Raw genomic sequence first — 17,725 nt, 5'->3', positions numbered from 1 at the left:
TGTTTTTTTTCTTTTTTTAAATTATATATTTATTTATTTTTGGCTGCGTTGGGTCTTCGTTGCTGCGTGCGGGCTTTCTCTAGTTGCGGTGAGTGGGGGTTACTCTTCGTTGCGGTGCACGGGCCTCTCATTGCGGTGGCTTGTCTTGTTGTGGAGCACAGGCTCTAGGTGCGTGGGCTTCAGTAGTTGTGGCACGTGGGCTCAGTAGTTGTGGCTCACGGGCTCTAGAGCGCAGGCTCAATAGTTGTGGTGCACGAGCTCAGCTGCTCTGCAGCATGTGGGATCTTCCCGGACCTGGGCTTGAACCCACGTCCCCTGCATTGGCAGGCGGATTCTTAACCACTGCGCCACCAGGGAAGGCCACAGGATTCTTGCTAAAGGCAGCCAGGGGACTGAGCCGTCGAGTGTCGGGGGTGAGGAACTTGGTCAGACGTCAAGGTGGGGCATTCTCCCTAGACCAACATAGCCGGATTCCCTGCTGAAACTGGGCTCTGCAGGCCAGGGAGGTGGCCAGCCGAGCTTGCGGCGTAGTGAGCAGAGGACGCAGGACAGAACTTGGACTCGCAGAACGAGGTGTCTGCGTCCCTGTGCGCAGGGTCCGCACGGTGTGGGAGAGAGCCAGGGGTGGAAGGAATGGGGGACAGGCACACCTGCATTCTAGCGTGGAACTTGCAGGGGTCTGAGAGTTCTGAATGGAACCTGCCCTTCAGCTGCAGATTCCTTTGAGGGCCATGAAAGGTGGGGCGGAGGTTGTCTGGTGGGGACTGGTTGTCTGGTTTCAGTGGTGGAGAAACCTTAGAGACAACACACCGAAGAGCTTCAGGAGGCAGCTGGACAGTGGGGACAGACAGGGCAAGACCCTGAGGAGGGAGAGCAAGTGGGTGTTTCCCCTGTGGTGTCTTGAGCGAATGGAGGGGAAGGTTTGAGGGATTAGGTGCGGGTGAGCCAACAAGTGCGGAAGAATCCTCTCCCTCCTCTTCTCACCCCATGCCAGGCTCCAAAGAGAATCATGGTTTGTGGCAGAGAATGATGTTAATTTTGAATAGATGTTATCCACATTTGGTGTGAACCATTGCTTTGCACATTTAAAAGCGTCATGAATCTATATGTATGTAAAGGTAGAAGGGTAAAACATTTAGCAGCGTGTTAGATTGATTTATCGCCTTCAAATGTTCAGGCCTATGGTGGGCGGGACTCTCTTTGTACTCCTGCCTCTGGCCCTGCGCTGTTAGGAAGGGGACTACAAAGTTATTGACTGGCCCTCAGCATGGGTTCAGTAAGGGGGCTTGAGAAATTTCCACGCCCAGGGGTAGAATGGACAGATGCCTAGTTGAACACGTATACTTGAGAGAGGACCACATGACGTAGAATTGATTAAGCGGCAAGTAAAAGGACTCATGAACAGAGAAGATGGGAGAAGAGGGAAGAATATGGGTCTAGAAGTTAGGACTCCTGCCAGAGCCCTTCTGAATTGGCTAGAGCCAGGCTGTCTGCAGAGGTGCCTGTGTGGCATTTTTAGTTAACCCTCAGAACCTTAGAGAAAATAGATGACCTGGTGGGGCTGTGTGGGTTGGTTAAGAAAAGTCACGTGAAATGGCTTTAAAAGTAGCAATGAATTATGCAAATGATAATATCATGAGGCAGCCCCTTGGCCTAGATTGTTTTTCCTCCAAAGTTTTAGATTCCTCTACCGGGGTATTTTTGTGGGATCACATTTTATGGGAAAACACCATTTTACAGTAGAGGTTCTTTTTAGAAACAGGTGACCTCTGGGGGACATTGTGTGGGAGCATTTCTTTTTTCTGAGTGAAGGTGTGCCTCTTCCCAAGTGGGCTGGGTTTAAGCTGGGTAATATTTCCGTGAGTGTCTTGGGAGTGCCAAGAGTAAGTTATTCAACAGAATCAGCATTGTAGTGGGGCCAGTGATCTCTCTGGTCCTTTACCATTAGCCAGTCTGAAAACTCTGGCCCCCACCAGGGATCTTTAACTCCAGGTACATGACTCAAACTCAGTTTTCTTCATAGAGTGGGGTTAATAATATGTGTTACCTTCTGCTTCTACCAGTTTGTGTGGGAACCATAAAAGAAGAGTATATGCCCCTGCAGAAGAAAGGGAGCACATAAACATATCATAAAGGATGGTCACTCCTCTGCTTCTCTGCCATTTCAGATTCAGTCCCCATCATCAGCAATCTGACATCGTTCGCCAGCATTAATTTTATTCCATTTGTGCTCCAAGTTGCAATTCCCTTTACAGTGCACTTTAGTGCTTAAGATCTCTCTGTCAGCTGTTAAAGGAACGAATGAAATTGTCAGTATTCAGTAAACACAAAATAACCCAGAGAAACGAAAGTTTAAATCTGAAGTTGTTAAATGTAAGAGCCAGTGAAGATGGCTGTATAAAACTACTGAACCAGTCATACGCAAGTTAGTCACATTTTTATGGATTTATCATAGTTTAACTGATTTTCATTTCTTTAAAGACCCCAGTTCCAACTCTTGTTATAGTGGGCATTGCCCTGGAGTCAGAGCTAGATAACTCAGCTGGTTCCTGAGCCACATCTGATACCTTTCAGAAACTGCTCAATATCACCACTCACATTCTAGGTCGTGATATCCTCAAAGAAGTATTTTAGGTCTGTTATGGCTCTAATTTTAGAATTCTGAAGTGTTTACCATCTGAAGCTCTAAGTTTAGGAGAGGAGCTTGCTGGGCAAAATGACATACGTTTTTTAATCTTCCTCAGGGAATTTTAGTTTGGAAGAAAAACCTGTTTTAATGTGATCGTGTGTGTGTGTGTGTGTGTGTGTGTGTGTGTGTATCTTAGGGAAGTAACTAGGAAATACTTTTTAAAGTAGCAAATAATGGGAAATGTTTCTGGAAAGTTAGGTCCCTTAAACTTTCCTCTCTATTAAAGAGGCATTCCCCCACTATTAAAGATAGTCCCACTCCTACAAACGAAACAGAATTCAGATGTATGAGAACCTCAAGCTCTCATTTTTAAAAAACTGTGTTTGTTTTTAGGGCACAAATATAAATAAATGTTTCTTGCTTAGATTCTGCAGGCTTTTTTTTCTACTACAGATTGCACATTTGAGGGACCTTATGCTCTTCTCTCCTTCCCAACATCAAAGTTCCAGTAGCAACTTGGCTGAATGAGCCTGGAAGCCTCGCCTCTAGTTATAATGAATGAAAAGCTCATTATAACTGGTACCAGTTTCAAGTCTCATTCCTATTATCAACACACAGACCTAGATATTGGCCCTGAAAAGGTCTCGACAGCCATTTTTAGTTCCTCTTATAATACTTCACTGATGTAGCCAAACACTGATGAAAGGCAGGCCCTCTCCATTCTCTGAAGCACTGGAGGTAGGCTTTGTGTCTTTCTGCTCTGCATTTTGGATCTTTGCCGTGGCAACCACAGGGTAAGGCAGCTTAAGAATCACCCATGTGCCAGATAACAGCGGCAGACAGCCACTCGTGTGGCCGTCTCAAGGCAGCTTAAGAATCACCCATGTACCAGATAACAGCGGCAGACAGCCACTTGTGTGGCCTGTGGCACAGGCCAGATCCCCCTGTTAATTCTAGACCCACATTAGTTTTAACCGTATTCCCTGCAGTCTCTAATCTTACATCTGGATCCCTGCCTCTGACTCCTATGGGTTGGACTCTGGTTCTTCCTGTCCCAGGCAGATGGCCTTGATTCTCTGCTCTGCCTTTGGTGGAAGCTTTATGTTCTAACTCAAATTTATGGGCTCAGTTCCCATTGTTGGCCACTTGGCCAGCCTAGAACCTTTATGAGCAGCAGCTAGTTCCGTGTGATAAATTGCTTTTCCTCTCAAGTTCTCTTTCATGTCTTCATGTTTGGCTATTAACCATTACTGACCATCCAGCTCTGCATGCCATTACATTTCAGGTGTGTGGATGAAATTCTTTTTTGATGCTAAAGGTCCAATGTAGCAAATGCCAAGTAAACAAATATGTGACCATTTTTAGATGTTAGTCTTTCATTCCTGATCACTGAGAAATGAAAGCCTGTTATCAAGACAGTAGTATGTACTTTCTTCAGCAGTTTCTATGGGCTCAGTATATGTCTTCCAGCATAATTTTATTTGGTTTCTTTTTAACATCTTTATTGGAGTATGATTGCTTTACAATGGTGTGTTAGTTTCTGCTTTATAACAAAGTGAATCAGTTACACATATACATATGTTCCCATATCTCCTCCCTCTTCCGTCTCCCTCCCTCCCACCCTCCCTATCCCACCCCTCTAGGTGGTCACAAAGCACCGAGCTGATCTCCCTGTGCTATGCGGCTGCTTCTCACTAGCTATCGGTTTTACGTTTGGTAGTGTATATATGTCCATGCCACTCTCTCACTTCGTCCCAGCTTACCCTTCCCCCTCCCCATATCCTCAGGTCCATTCTCTAGTAGGTCTGTGTCTTTATTCCCATCTTACCCCTAGGTTCTTCATGACCTTTTTTTTTATTATTATTCTTAGATTCCATATATATGTGTTAGCATATGGTATTTATTTTTCTCTTTCTGACTTACTTCACTCTGTATAGACAGACTCTAGGTCCATCCACCTCACTACAAATATCTCAGTTTCGTTTCTTTGCTGAGTAATACTCCATTGTATATATGTGCCACATCTTCTTTATACATTCATCCGATGATGGACACTTAGGTTGCTTCCATGTCCTGGCTATTGTAAATAGTGCTGCAGTGAACATTGTGGTACATGACTCTTTTTGAATTATGGTTTTCTCAGGGTATATGCCCAGTAGTGGGATTGCTGGGTCATATGGTAGTTCTGTTTTTCGTTTTTTAAGGAACCTCCATACTGTTCTCCAAACCTTTCTTGATTAACTGATTCCTCACTGATGTACTGTTGGCATTAAAGAGTATATATTTATTTGAGAGAGTGTGCACTGGCATTAAATAATTAATCTTTATGAATTCTACCAGAGAATATGTTTTATTATGCTGGAAGAATTTATTTGGTGTGTTTTTCCCCAGTGGTTGCTAGAAGATGGATTTTTGTATGTGTGCCATTTTCTTATATTTAAAAAATCAAATCACAGGGCCAAAAAATCATCAGTGTCTGGAACACCTTAGAAATTCTGTATTACGTATTGTGATAATTGTCTTAATTCTTCTTTCTCAGTTATAGACATAACTTTTTCCTGATTGGGTCTCCACGCACACAGTCAGGAAACAATGGCTTACCATAGCCATCATTTCTGTCTGCACATTATCATGTTTCAAAGATTTCCCCAATTAATCTTGTGGAAGCTGGAATCACTCGCAACTGTAATCCTGTTATGCCTTCTTTATTCCTTGATGTGCTTGTTAATTCGTGTTCATCCTGTAGCAGTCTGTAACATAGTGCTGTTATCAGCTCTTAAGTCTTTAAAAGCCTCTTGTCTACCATTTTTACTAAGGTTGATTCGCTGCGCTTTGTTGAAATTGATCATTTTGGATTTAAAAAAATATTATTTTCCTGTATATTTGTTCTGGCTACTTTTGCATGATTTCACTTTTTTTCAGTTAATCAATCTGCCAAGCAGGTTGCTTTTCCCTTTTTAGCTTCCTTTCTCTCTTTTTTTTTTTTTTTTTTTTTTGCGGTACGCTGGCCTCTCACTGTTGTGGCCTCTCCCGTTGCGGAGCACAGGCTCCGGACGTGCAGGCTCAGCGGCATGGCTCACGGGCCTAGCCGCTCTGCTGCATGTGGGATCTTCCCGGACCAGGGCACGAACCCATGTCCCTTGTATCGGCAGGCGGACTCTCAACCACTGCGCCACCAGGGAAGCCCGCTTTTTCTTTTTAAAGAACTCTCTATCTCTTCATTTCTCCTTCCCTCTCTTAGGCAATGCCTCTGGAAGAAAAGCCAGGAGGCAGTGGAATAAATTCTTTAGAATCAGGATAGACACTTCTCCCATTTCCCTTTTCATAAAATGAGAGAGGGGGTCCCTTTCCTTGGTGATTCTCTCCCTGAGCAGTTTCTAGAGTGAAAGCTTCATGACTGACTGCCAGGCATTTTGCAGACACCGTAATTTGCTACTTATTTATAGCCTCAAACTCCTCTGTATACTAATCTTACCAGGTGGACTCAAACTTAAACCCCAGAGTTCTTTGGATACACTACATTGTCTTTTCTTCTCCTAGGTACTGACTTTAACATAGATAGCTTACCTCTGCCTCGGAAAGCCCATCACGACTGGGCCCTTTTTCACGAAGAGTCTCCGAAAAACAATTATAAGCTCTTTCACCAGCCAGTCATCACCTTGTTCAACTACACGGCCACCTTCAGCCGGCATTCCCACCTGCCACTAACTACCCAGTACCTGGAGGGCACAGAAGTCCTGAAGTCACTCCGATACCTGGTCCCCTTGCAGTCCAAAAACCACCTTCGGAAAAGCCTCGCTCCTCTGGTGTACGTACAGTCCGACTGTGACCCACCCTCAGACAGAGACAGCTACGTTCGAGAGCTGATGACGTACATCGAGGTCGATTCTTACGGCGAGTGTTTGCGAAACAAAGCTCTCCCTCAGCAGCTGAACGGTCCAGCCTCTATGGACGCTGGTGACTTTTATAGGATCCTTGCCCAGTATAAGTTTATCCTTGCTTTCGAGAACGCGGTTTGCGATGACTATGTCACTGAGAAGTTCTGGAGACCTCTGAAACTGGGGGTCGTTCCTGTGTATTACGGATCACCCAGCATCGCAGACTGGCTTCCAAGTAATAGAAGTGCTATCCTGGTATCAGAATTTTCTCACCCTAGAGAACTGGCAAGTTACATCAGACAGCTGGATCACGACGACAGACTGTACCAGGCCTACATAGAATGGAAGCTGAAGGGTGAGATCTCGAATCAGCGACTTCTCACTGCTCTCAGGGAACGGAAATGGGGGGTGCAGGACATCAAGCAGGACAACTACATCGACGCATTTGAGTGTATGGTGTGCACCAAGGTGTGGGATAACATTAGGCTCCAGGAAAAGGTAAGCAAATCCAGGTTTGGCAGAGAGGTGCTGGGATGGCCGTCTTGATGTTCTCTGCTGCTCTGCATTATCCTGTTGCAGCTGCCCCATCACTGGTCCTCACTTCTATCAGAGAGGCCAGGCTCCGAGGCAAGGATGACTATTTCATTTCTATTCTTCGAGGACTGTCATGTAGTTTACCAGTCCTGTCCCTCTTCCTGAAGGCCTTACATTCTCCTCTATTGTTTCTTCTGGAAGATAATATACTGCAGGTGCTGGGCAGTAATACAAGGAAGCTGCAGGGGAAGGAGAAGGCCCAAAAATTTAAAATATGGAAAGTTCTGAATCTCATCCACATGGTCAGTCCTTTAACCTCTCCATCAAGGCTGTGGTTTGTGCCAGACCCCTTATGCTCATGCCCCATGGACTGCCATTTTGAAACTTATTTTCATTTCATATACACACTCAATTAACCTCTCTCTCTCTGTCTCTTTCTGTCTCTCTCTCTCTCACTTCTGGTCACTCCCTGATTGTTGCTCTTTCTGTGTGTGGTACACACACATGCTTATTAATATAAAGAGAATATTCAAATAATGTTGGGGATAACCCTTAAAAGACTTCTTTTTCTTAAATTATTAAAATTAAAGTTCTTAGTAACATCTTCAAATTCTAGATGCTCTTTTTTTTTAATTAATTAATTTATTTTTATTTTTTGGCTGCATTGGGTCTTCGTTGCTGCGCGTGGGCTTCCTCTAGTTGCAGGGAGCAGGAGCTACTCTTCGTGGCGGTGCGTGGGCTTCTCATTGTGGCGGCTTCTCTTGTTGCAGAGCACGGGCTCTAGACACGTGGGCTCAGTAGTTGTGGCACGTGGGCTCAGTAGTTGTGGCTCGCAAGCTCTAGAGCGCAGGCTTGGTAGTTGTGGCGCACGGGCTTAGTTGCTCCGCGGCATGTGGGATCTTCCTGGACCAGGGCTCGAATCCGTGTCCCCTGCATTGGCAGGCGGTTTCTTAACCACTGCACCACCAGGGAAGCCCTCTAGATGCTCTTAATGTTTATTTGCTTACTTTATTATTTATGACAGGAATGGTTCCACTTTATAGAGAAGCGAATTCATTAAAATGAAACTTGTTGAAAGAAAAAGATTACTTTCAACTATCTTTGAAATCTAAAAAAAAGTGAGATGGCCCTACTTGGCTGTCACGCATCATTTCCTTGACTCCCATATACACATAACGTTTTATCTAAATTCTCTGAAGGCAGACAATTTTGTTAAATATTTAAATGTTTATTTTAGCTAGCATAGAAATTTCAGGCCAAACATAAACCTAAATAGTGTGTGGAATTATTTTAATGTATTGAACACATACTGTATGAGGCTTTCATGTGCTAAATATGTATATGCTTAGACAAATTTAAAATATGTGAAACATTATTTTCCTAATTTTAATAATGATGAGAATTTAAATTATTTTATCTGGTTTCTTATAACAAAGTTTTATTCATAAAATCTTTATTTTAAGCTGAACGTCTTGGTCAGCAACAGGAACACTAAATATTACATCATTCTTCTCAGGGAATGCATCCTGATTTCCAGTGACTTCCTTTATGACCTAATTTATAGGGCCACCTTACAGCAAAAACCAAAAGACACACACACACACACACACACACACACACATACACATGCCGCTGCAAAAAACACATGAGAAAGTAGAGACCACATTAATTGCCCATGCTATACCAATGATTGACTCTGAAAATATATCAAGGCAGAAAACAGAACTTCTGAGGATGAAGGTTTGCCTGGGCTCATTTTCACGATCCTTTTCCATGTTGGAGATTATATTCACAGAAAACTGAAAGAAGCACACAAACCCTAACTGCTCCCGCATCTCACAGAAACCCTATTGGGGTGATTACTGGGGACTGGAAAAGAGGGTATAGTGACATTGGGGAATAGCTTTTTCAAAGATATAGGAGGATACATACATTCGTGCATTTCCCACGGAACCAGCTGTCTGGTTGTGGTATTTCAGAGTGCCGGAAGGTGGTGTAGTTGAATGCCCTTCTCTCTGGAGTCTTTGAGGAGAAACAGAGTAAGCTGTCCTCCAGCATGCTCTCATTCCTCCCAGAGAGGTGGTCAGTGGAGGTGACTGGAAGGCTTTGCTTGCATTTCAGAGAACTTGGTACAATTGTCAAACGCAAATGTGCTCATTATTGAAAAGCAGAACAAAACATACCATGAAAGTAAATTAAAGGGTATTAGGCCAGCTGTTTTCATTTGTGTTTATAAGATTTGTTACAGCTTATATATATGGTATGCCTTAAAATAAGCTATGTAAATGTTTCTTCACTCTTTCTCTTTCAGACAAATAAAAGCTGAAAGAAATAATTTGATCTCCTCAACTCGATTATTTTTTATCTTACAATTGATAGTAGTTTAAATCATGGTATTTAGATGTACAAAACACTATTAGAATATTCAATGCATTTCCCCTTCCTCTATTCTGCTTCCTCCTCTCATAAACGTACAAACCTAGTATATTAGTTATCTACTGCTGTTTAAACAGTAGTGCCACAAACTTAGCGGCTTAAAACAACAAACTTTTGTTATTTCACAGTCTCTGTGGGTTAGGATTCTGGTCATGGCTTACCTGGGTTCTCTGGAAGGCTGCAATCAAAGTGTCAGTCAGGGCTGGGTTCTCATCTAGAGGCTTAACTGGGGACAGGTCTGCTTTCAAACTCACATGCTTGTTGGCAGATTCAGTTTCTTGAGGTTGTAGGACTGAGGGCTTCAGTTTCCTGCTGGCTGTAGGCTGTAGGTTGCCCTCAGCTCCTAGAGGCCACCCACAGTTCCCTGTCCTGTGCTTCCCCCACATGGCTGCTTGCTTCCTTAAAGCCAGCAAGGGAGGGGGAGATGCCAAGACCAGTGCTACAGTCTCATGAGTGTAACCACATACATGTAATCACATACATCCTCTCACCTTTGTCATATTCTATTGGCTAGAGGCAAGTGACAAGTAACACCCACAGTCGAGGGGAGGGGATAACATAAGGGCATGAATACCAGGAGGTGTGGATATCATGGGGCCATCTTGAATCTGTTCCTTACACCTAGCGAATCTGAGTGGGCTTATTCTCGGTGTCATTTGCTTGATTTATGTAGGGGAAAGTCTTTCAGTATTGAAGAGACCAACCCAGGAGTTAATGTTAGTTAAAGAACATTTATGGATACATTATCCTGTCCTCAAAGAGGCTATAATAGGGGAGACAACATGGAATAACCAGGAATATAACTTTACAGAATTGGGATAAACTTAAAACAATTAGCTTTATTGAGGTATAATTGATGTACAATAAACTGCGTATATTTAAAGTTTACAGTTGGATTAGTTATTACATGTGCAAACGCCTGTGAAACCATCACTTCAGTCAAGATGACAGACATTTCTATTCTCCCCTAAACGTTTCCTCATGTCTGTTTGTAATCTATCCCTTTTCCACCCGCTTCTTCAGGCAACCACTCATCTGCTTTTTGTCACTTTTGACAAAGAAGCCAAGGCAGTTTTCTAGAATTTTGTATAAATGGAATCATGTAGTGTGTATTCTTTTGTGTCTGGCTTCTTTCATCCTGCATGATAATGTTGACGTTTATCCACAATTCTGTGTGTATCAAGAGTCCATTTCTCTATACTGCTGAAGTTTGGATATACCAAAATTTGCTTATCCACACGCCTGTTTCCAGTTTTTGACTGTTACAAATAAAGCTGCTGTGAACATTCATGTACAGATCTTTGTATGGATATATGCTTTCACTTCTCTTCCGTAAATACCTAGGAGTGGATTGGCTAGGTCATATGGTAGATGTACGTTTAACATTTTGAGAAACGACTAATTTATTTTCTAGAGTTTCTCCATCTTACATTCCTGCCAGCATTGTATGAGAGTTCATTCATTCACAGTTGGTGTGTGGTCAGTCTTCTAATTTTTGCCTTTCTATTGGGCGTATAGTGTATCTCACTGCGGTTTAATTTACATTTTCTTAATAACTAATGATGTTGAATATCTTTTAATGGCTTATTTGCTGTCAATATCTTCTTTTGTGATATATCTCTTTAAGTCTTTTGCTCATTTTTTAAAAACTGCGTTGTTTGACTTGTTATTCTTGACTTGTAAGAATTCTTTATATACTGTGAATACAAGTCATTTGTCAATTATAAAATTAACAAATGTTTTCTTCCAGTCTGGGTTGTCTTTTCATTTTCTTAATAGTGTCTACAGAAATGTAGAGTTTTTAATTTTGATGAGTCCAACTCATAAATTTTTTCTTTTATAGCTTGTGCTTTTTGTGGCTTGTTTAAAAAAATCTTTGTCTAACCCAGGGTCTCTAAGATTTGCTTCTGTTTTCTTCTAGAAGTTTTGTTGTTTTAACTTTTACATTTAGGTCTATGATCCACTTAGAGTTAATTTTTGTGTTGTGGTATAATGTAAGAGTTGAGGTTTGTTTATTTGGATATCCAATTGTATCAGCCTCATTTTCTGGAAAGATTATTCTTTCCTGATTGAATTACCTTGGCTTCTTTTTAAAAAATCAATTGGCCATATATGCATGGGTCAGTTTCTGTGCTGATCAGTATATCTATATTTGAGTACTGTTGCTTTATAATAAGTCTTGAAATGAGGTAGTGTTAATCTTCCAACTTTGTTCTTTTTCAAAATTATTTTCACTATTTTCGGTCTTTTGCTTTTCCACATAAATTTTAGATTCATTTTGTCAGTTTCTACAGAAATCCTTGATGGGATTTTCATTGGGATTTTGTTGAATCTATATGTCAATTTGGGGAGAATTGACAACAATATAGAGACATTTAATCAATAAGCATGATATATCTGTTCATTTATTTAGGTCTTCTTTAATTTCTTTAAACAGTATTTTGTAGTTTCTGGTGTACAAGTTTTATAACTCTTTGGACAAATTTATCCCTAAGAAGTTCACATTTTTGGATACCACAGTAAGTGGTATTTTTTTTAAAAAAGCCTTTATTTTCCAATTGTTCGTTGCTAGTATATAGAAATAAAATTGATTTTGTATGTTTGACCTCGTATACTGCAACCTTGTTAAACTCACTGATTAGTTCTGGTATCTTTTTTTTTTTTTTTTTGAATTCCTAGGACTTTTCTATGTAAATGATCATGTCATTTACAAATAAAGACAATTTTACTCTTCCCCTGTCCCCCTCAATCTGTCTTTTACTTCTTCCTTTTTCCTCTACTACACTGACTAGGCATACGCTATGATGGGATTTATGACGGGCCCATCATATCTGCCCCCACATTTAATTTACCTTTCTGACCACTGACAGAGAGAGGCCACAGCAGTGAGAGGCTCACGTACCGCAAAAAAAAAAAAAAAAAAGTCATCCAATAGGCATACCTCAGGTCAAAATTTTTCTTCTTAAAGATTAAATATGATGTTCTAAGTAGCTTGGATGATCTTTTGAAGTTAGAATTATAAATAAGGTATGAAAATGGAGAGGATTTCTAAGAAAAAGGAATTATGCAGTATGCCATGCTTCTAAAAGGCAAGACAATTTAGAGATTTCCTATTTGTATTTTTTTTTTTTTGTGGTACACGGGCCTGTCACTGTCGTGGCCTCTCCCGTTGCGGAGCACAGGCTCCGGACGCGCAGGCTCAGCGGTCATGGCTCACGGGCCTAGCCGCTCCGTGGCATGTGGGATCTTCCCAGACTGGGGCACGAACCCATGTCCCCTATATCGGCAGGCGGACTCTCAACCACTGTGCCACCAGGGAAGCCCTCCTATTTGTATTTAAAGTATACAAAGCATAAATGGTGGTGTGGGAAGACGGAGAGTTAACGTCTCCTCACAACTAGGGGGCCTGCTGGCTGCTGGTGGGAGACTCTGATGCCCAGGGAGATGGGGAGGAACCCCAAAATGAACTGGTAGGACATAGGGGGATTGAGGGGGTAGGAGAAGTGGAGGCCAGACAGGATCAGTGCCCTTGAGGCTGGGGAGATCAGGAGAGGCAGGCAGGAGGGACTCTCCGGGAAGAGCGAGAGAGGAGCGGAGGGCAATCGCCTGGCCCACTTGCGCTGGGGAGCCTGCTGAGCTCCCAAGCTGGCACCCACCCTCCAAAGCCTCATCCAGTCCTCATGGGTCCTGGGGGCATAGGAGGGAGGCCAGGGAGATCAGGAGAGGCAGGCGGGAGGAGACATCTGGGAGGAGCGGGAGAGGATAGGAGGGCGATTGCCCCACCCACTTTAGCCAAGGAAGCTTGCTGGGCTCCCAGGTGAGGTCCCCCGCCCTCTGAGACCAGGGGTGGGGAACACACCTGGGCCCCTTCTGTTTCTTGAGCCTAAGCCCCACCTCCCACAGCCCCCAGGGCCTTTTCCAGCCCTGTGGGTCCTGAGCATAGGCCCCGCCCACCACCCAAACCTCACCCTTGCTTATGCCCTGCCCTCCACAGCCAAGGCTTTTCTCCCCCCGTTTTTTTGTTTTTTTCTTTTCTCTCCTCCTCTTTTTTACTATTGTGGTACTGATGTACCTTCCGGTTGTTGATTCATCTATATGTTTATTTTTATATTCTTCCTAACATATCTGTAAGTTTCCTAGTCTAATTTTATTTTTTACTTTGTTACTTTATTTATTTATTTATTTATCATTTTGCTGCCCAGATGGCTTGCGGGACCTTGGTTCACGAGCCGGGGGTCGGGCCTAAGCTCCTGCAGTGGGAGCTCCGAGTCCAAACCACTGGACTAACAGAGAACCTCAGACCCCAGGGAATATTCATCACAGTGAAGTCTCATGGAATTCCTCATCTCAGCGCCAAGACCCAGCTCTACCTAATAACCTACAAACTCCAGTGTTGGAAGCCTCAGGCCAAACAACCAGTAAGACAGGAACACAGTCCCACTCATTAAAATAAAAGAAAAAAGAATTAGATGACAAAAAAAAATGTCACAGATGAAGGAGCAAGGTAAAAACCTACAAGACCAAATAAATGAAGAGGAAATAGGCAATCTACCTGAAAAAGAATTCAGAGTAATGATAGTAAAGAAGATCCGGAATCTCGGAAATAGAATGGAGGCACGGATTGAGAAAATTCAAAAAATGTTTAACAATGATCTAGAAGAACTAAAGAACAAACAAACAGAGATGAACAACACAATAACTGAAATGAAAAATACACTAGAAGGAATCAATAACAGAATAACTGAGGAAGAACAGATAAGTGAGCTGGAAGACAAAATGGTGGAAATAACTGCCAAGGAGCAGAAAAAAGAAAAAAGAATGAAAAGAATTGAAGACAGTCTCAGAGACCTCTGGGACAACAATAAACTCACCAACGTTCGAATTATAGGGGTCCCAGAAGAAGAAGAGAAAAAGAGAGATCTGAGGAAATATTTGAAGAGATTATAGTTGAAAACTTCCCTAACATGAGAAAGGAAATAATCACCCAAGTCCAGGAAGAGCAGAGAGTCCCATACAGGATAAACCCAAGGAAAAACACACCAAGACACATATTAATCAAACTAACAAAAGTTAAATTCAAAGAAAAAATATTGATAACAACAAGGGAAAAACAAAAAATAACATACAAAGGAACCCCCATAAGGTTAACAGCTGATTTTTCAGCAGAAACTCTGCAGGCCAGAAGGAAGTGGCAGGACATATTTAAAGTAATGAAAGAGAAAAACCTACAACCAAGATTACTTTACCCAGCAAGGATCTCATTCAGATTCGTTGGAGAAGTCAAAAGCTTTTCAGACAAGCAAAAGCTAAGAGAATTCAGCACCACAAAACCAGCTTTACAACAAATGCTAAAGGAACTTCTCTAAGTGGGAAACACAAGAGAAAAAAAGACCCACAAAAACAAACCCAAAACAATTAAGAAAATGGTAATAGGAACATACATATCGATAATCACCTTGAATGTAGATGGATTAAATGCCCCAACAAAAAGACACAGACTGGCTGAATGGATACAAAAACAAGACCCACATATATGCTGTCTACAAGAGACCCACTTCAGACCTAGGGACACATACAGACTGAAAATGAAGGGATGGAAAAAGATATTCCATGCAAATGGAAATCAAAAGAAAGCTGGAGTAGCAATACTCATATCAGATAAAATAGACTTTAAAATAAAGACTCTTACAAGAGATAAAGAGGGGCACTACATAATGATCAAAGGATCAATCCAAGAAGAAGCTATAACAATTATAAATGTTTATGTACACAACATAGGAGCACCTCAATACATGCTAACAACCATGAACGGAGAAATCAACAGTAACACAATAATAGTAGGGGACTTTAACACCCCACTTACACCAATGGACAGATCATCCAAACAGAAAATAAATAAGGAAACAAAAGCTTTAAGTGACACAATAGAGCAGATAGATCTAATCGATATTTATAGAACATTCCACCTAAAAGTGGCAGAATACACTTTCTTCTCAAGTGCACATGGAACATTCTCCAGGATAGATCACACCTTGGGTCACAAATCAAGCCTCAGAAAATTTAATAAAATTGAAATCATATCAAGCATCTTTTCTGACCACAATGCTATGAGCTTGGAAATCAATTACAGGAAAAAAACTGTAAAAAACACAAATACATGGAGGCTAAACAGTGCACTACTAAATAACTAAGAGATCACTGAAGAAATCAAAGAAGAAGTAAAAAAATACTTAGAAACAAATGATAATGAAAACACGATGACCCAAAACCTATGGGACACAGCAAAAGCAGTTCTAAGAGGGCAGTTTATAGCAATACAGTCTCACCTCAAGAAACAAGAAAAACCTCAAATAAACAATCAAACCCTACACTTAAAACAATTAGAGAAAGAAGAACAAAGAAAACCCAAAGTCAGTAGAATGAAAGAAATCATAAAGATCAGAGCAGAAATAAATGAAATAGAAATGAAGAAAACAATAGCAAAGATGAATAAAAATAAAAGCTGGTTCTTAGAGAAGATAAACAAAATTGACAAACCCTTAGCCAGACTCATCAAGAAAAAAAGGGAGAGGATGCAAATCAATAAAATTAGAAATGAAAAAAAATCACAACTGACACTGCAGAAATACAGAGGGTTATAAGAGACTACTACAAACAACTATATGCCAATAAAATGGAAAACCACAAAGAAATGGACAAAGTCTTGGAAAGGTACAATTTTCCAAGACTGAACCAGGACGAATTAGAAAATATAAACAGACCTATCACAAGTAATGACATTGGAACTGTAATGAAAACTCTTGCAACAAACAAGTGTCCAGGACCAGATAGCTTCACAGGTGAATTCTATCAAACATTTAGAGAAGAGCTAACACCAATCAATCTCAAACTCTTCCAAAAAATTGCAGAGGGAGAAACACTCCCAAATTCATTCTACGAAGCCACCATCACCCTGATACCCAAACCAGACAAAGATATCACAAAAGAAGAAAATTATAGACCAATATCACTGATGAACATAGATGCAAAAGTCCTGAACAAAATACTAGCAAACAGAATCCAACAGCACATTAAAAGGATCATACAAAATGATCAAGTGGGGTTTATCCCAGTGTTGCAGGGATTCTTCAGTATACACAAATCAATCAATGTGATACACCGTATTAACAAATTAAGGATAAAAAACATATGATCCTCTCAGTAGATGCAGAAAAAGCTTTTGACAAAATTCAACACCCATTTATGATAAAAACTCTCCAGAAAATAGGCATAGAGGGAACCTACCTCAACATAATAAAGGCCGTATATGACAAATCCACCGCAAGCATCATACTCAGTGGTGAAAAACTGAAAGCATTTCCTCTAAGATCAGGAACAAGACAAAGATGTCCACTCTCGCCACTCTTATTAAACATAGTTTTGGAAGTCCTAGCCACAGAAAACAGAGAAGAAAAAGAAATAAAAGGAATACAAATAGGAAAAGAAGAAGTAAAACTGTCACTGTTTGCTGATGACATGATACTATACGTAGAGAATCCCAAAGATGCCACCAGAAAACTACTAGAACTAATCAGTGAATTTGGTAAGTTTGCAGGATACAGAATTAATGCACAGAAATCTCTGGCATTCCTATACACCAACAATGAAAAATCAGAAAGAGAAATTAAGGAAACACTCCCATTTACCATTGCAACAAAAAGAATAAAATACCTAGGAATAATCCTGTCTAAGGAGGCAATAGACTTGTACTCAGAAAACTATAAAACATTGATGAAAGAAATGAAAGATGACATAAACAGATGGAGAGATATACCATGTTCTTGGATTGGAAGAATCAATATTGTGAAAATGACTATAGTACCCAAAGCTATCTACAGATTCAGTGCAATCCCTATCAAACTACCAATGGCATTCTTCATAGAATTAGAACAAAACATTTTACAATTTGTATGGAAACACACAAGACCCCAAATAGCCAAAGTAATCTTGAGAAAGAAAAACGGATTTGGAGGAATCAGGCTCCCCGACTTCAAACTGTACCACAAAGTTACAGTAATCAAGACAGTATGGTACTGACACAAAAACAGAAATATAGATCAATGGTACAGAATAGAATGCCCAGAGTTAAACCCACGCACATATGGGCACCTAATTTACGACAAAGGAGGCAATAACATACAATGGAGAAAAGACAAGCCTCTTCAATAAGTGGTGCTGGGAAAACTGGACAGCTACATGTAAAAGAATG

General features: G+C 41.2%; 1 protein-coding gene across 4 annotated transcripts in view; it reads left to right on the top strand.

The window, feature by feature from the left end:
• Positions 1–17,725, top strand: part of POFUT3 (protein O-fucosyltransferase 3) — a 124,768-nt gene that overhangs the window by 68,463 nt on the left and 38,580 nt on the right. For all 4 annotated transcript variants that reach the window (XM_089903752.1, XM_089903751.1, XM_022571171.3 and 1 more), the window contains one exon: positions 6,170–7,005. In XM_089903752.1, coding sequence (XP_089759878.1) covers positions 6,170–7,005 — 836 coding nt within the window. The remainder of the gene's footprint in view (positions 1–6,169; positions 7,006–17,725) is intronic.

The sequence above is a fragment of the Delphinapterus leucas genome, chromosome 21 (assembly GCF_059928025.1).
Source record: "Delphinapterus leucas isolate spDelLeu-1000000601 "Yukka" chromosome 21, BTC_Dleu_Yukka2, whole genome shotgun sequence".
NCBI classification, from domain to species: Eukaryota; Metazoa; Chordata; class Mammalia; order Artiodactyla; family Monodontidae; genus Delphinapterus; species Delphinapterus leucas.
The sequence above is the reverse complement of the archived record's forward strand: the minus strand, read 5'-3'. Positions and strand labels throughout refer to the sequence as shown.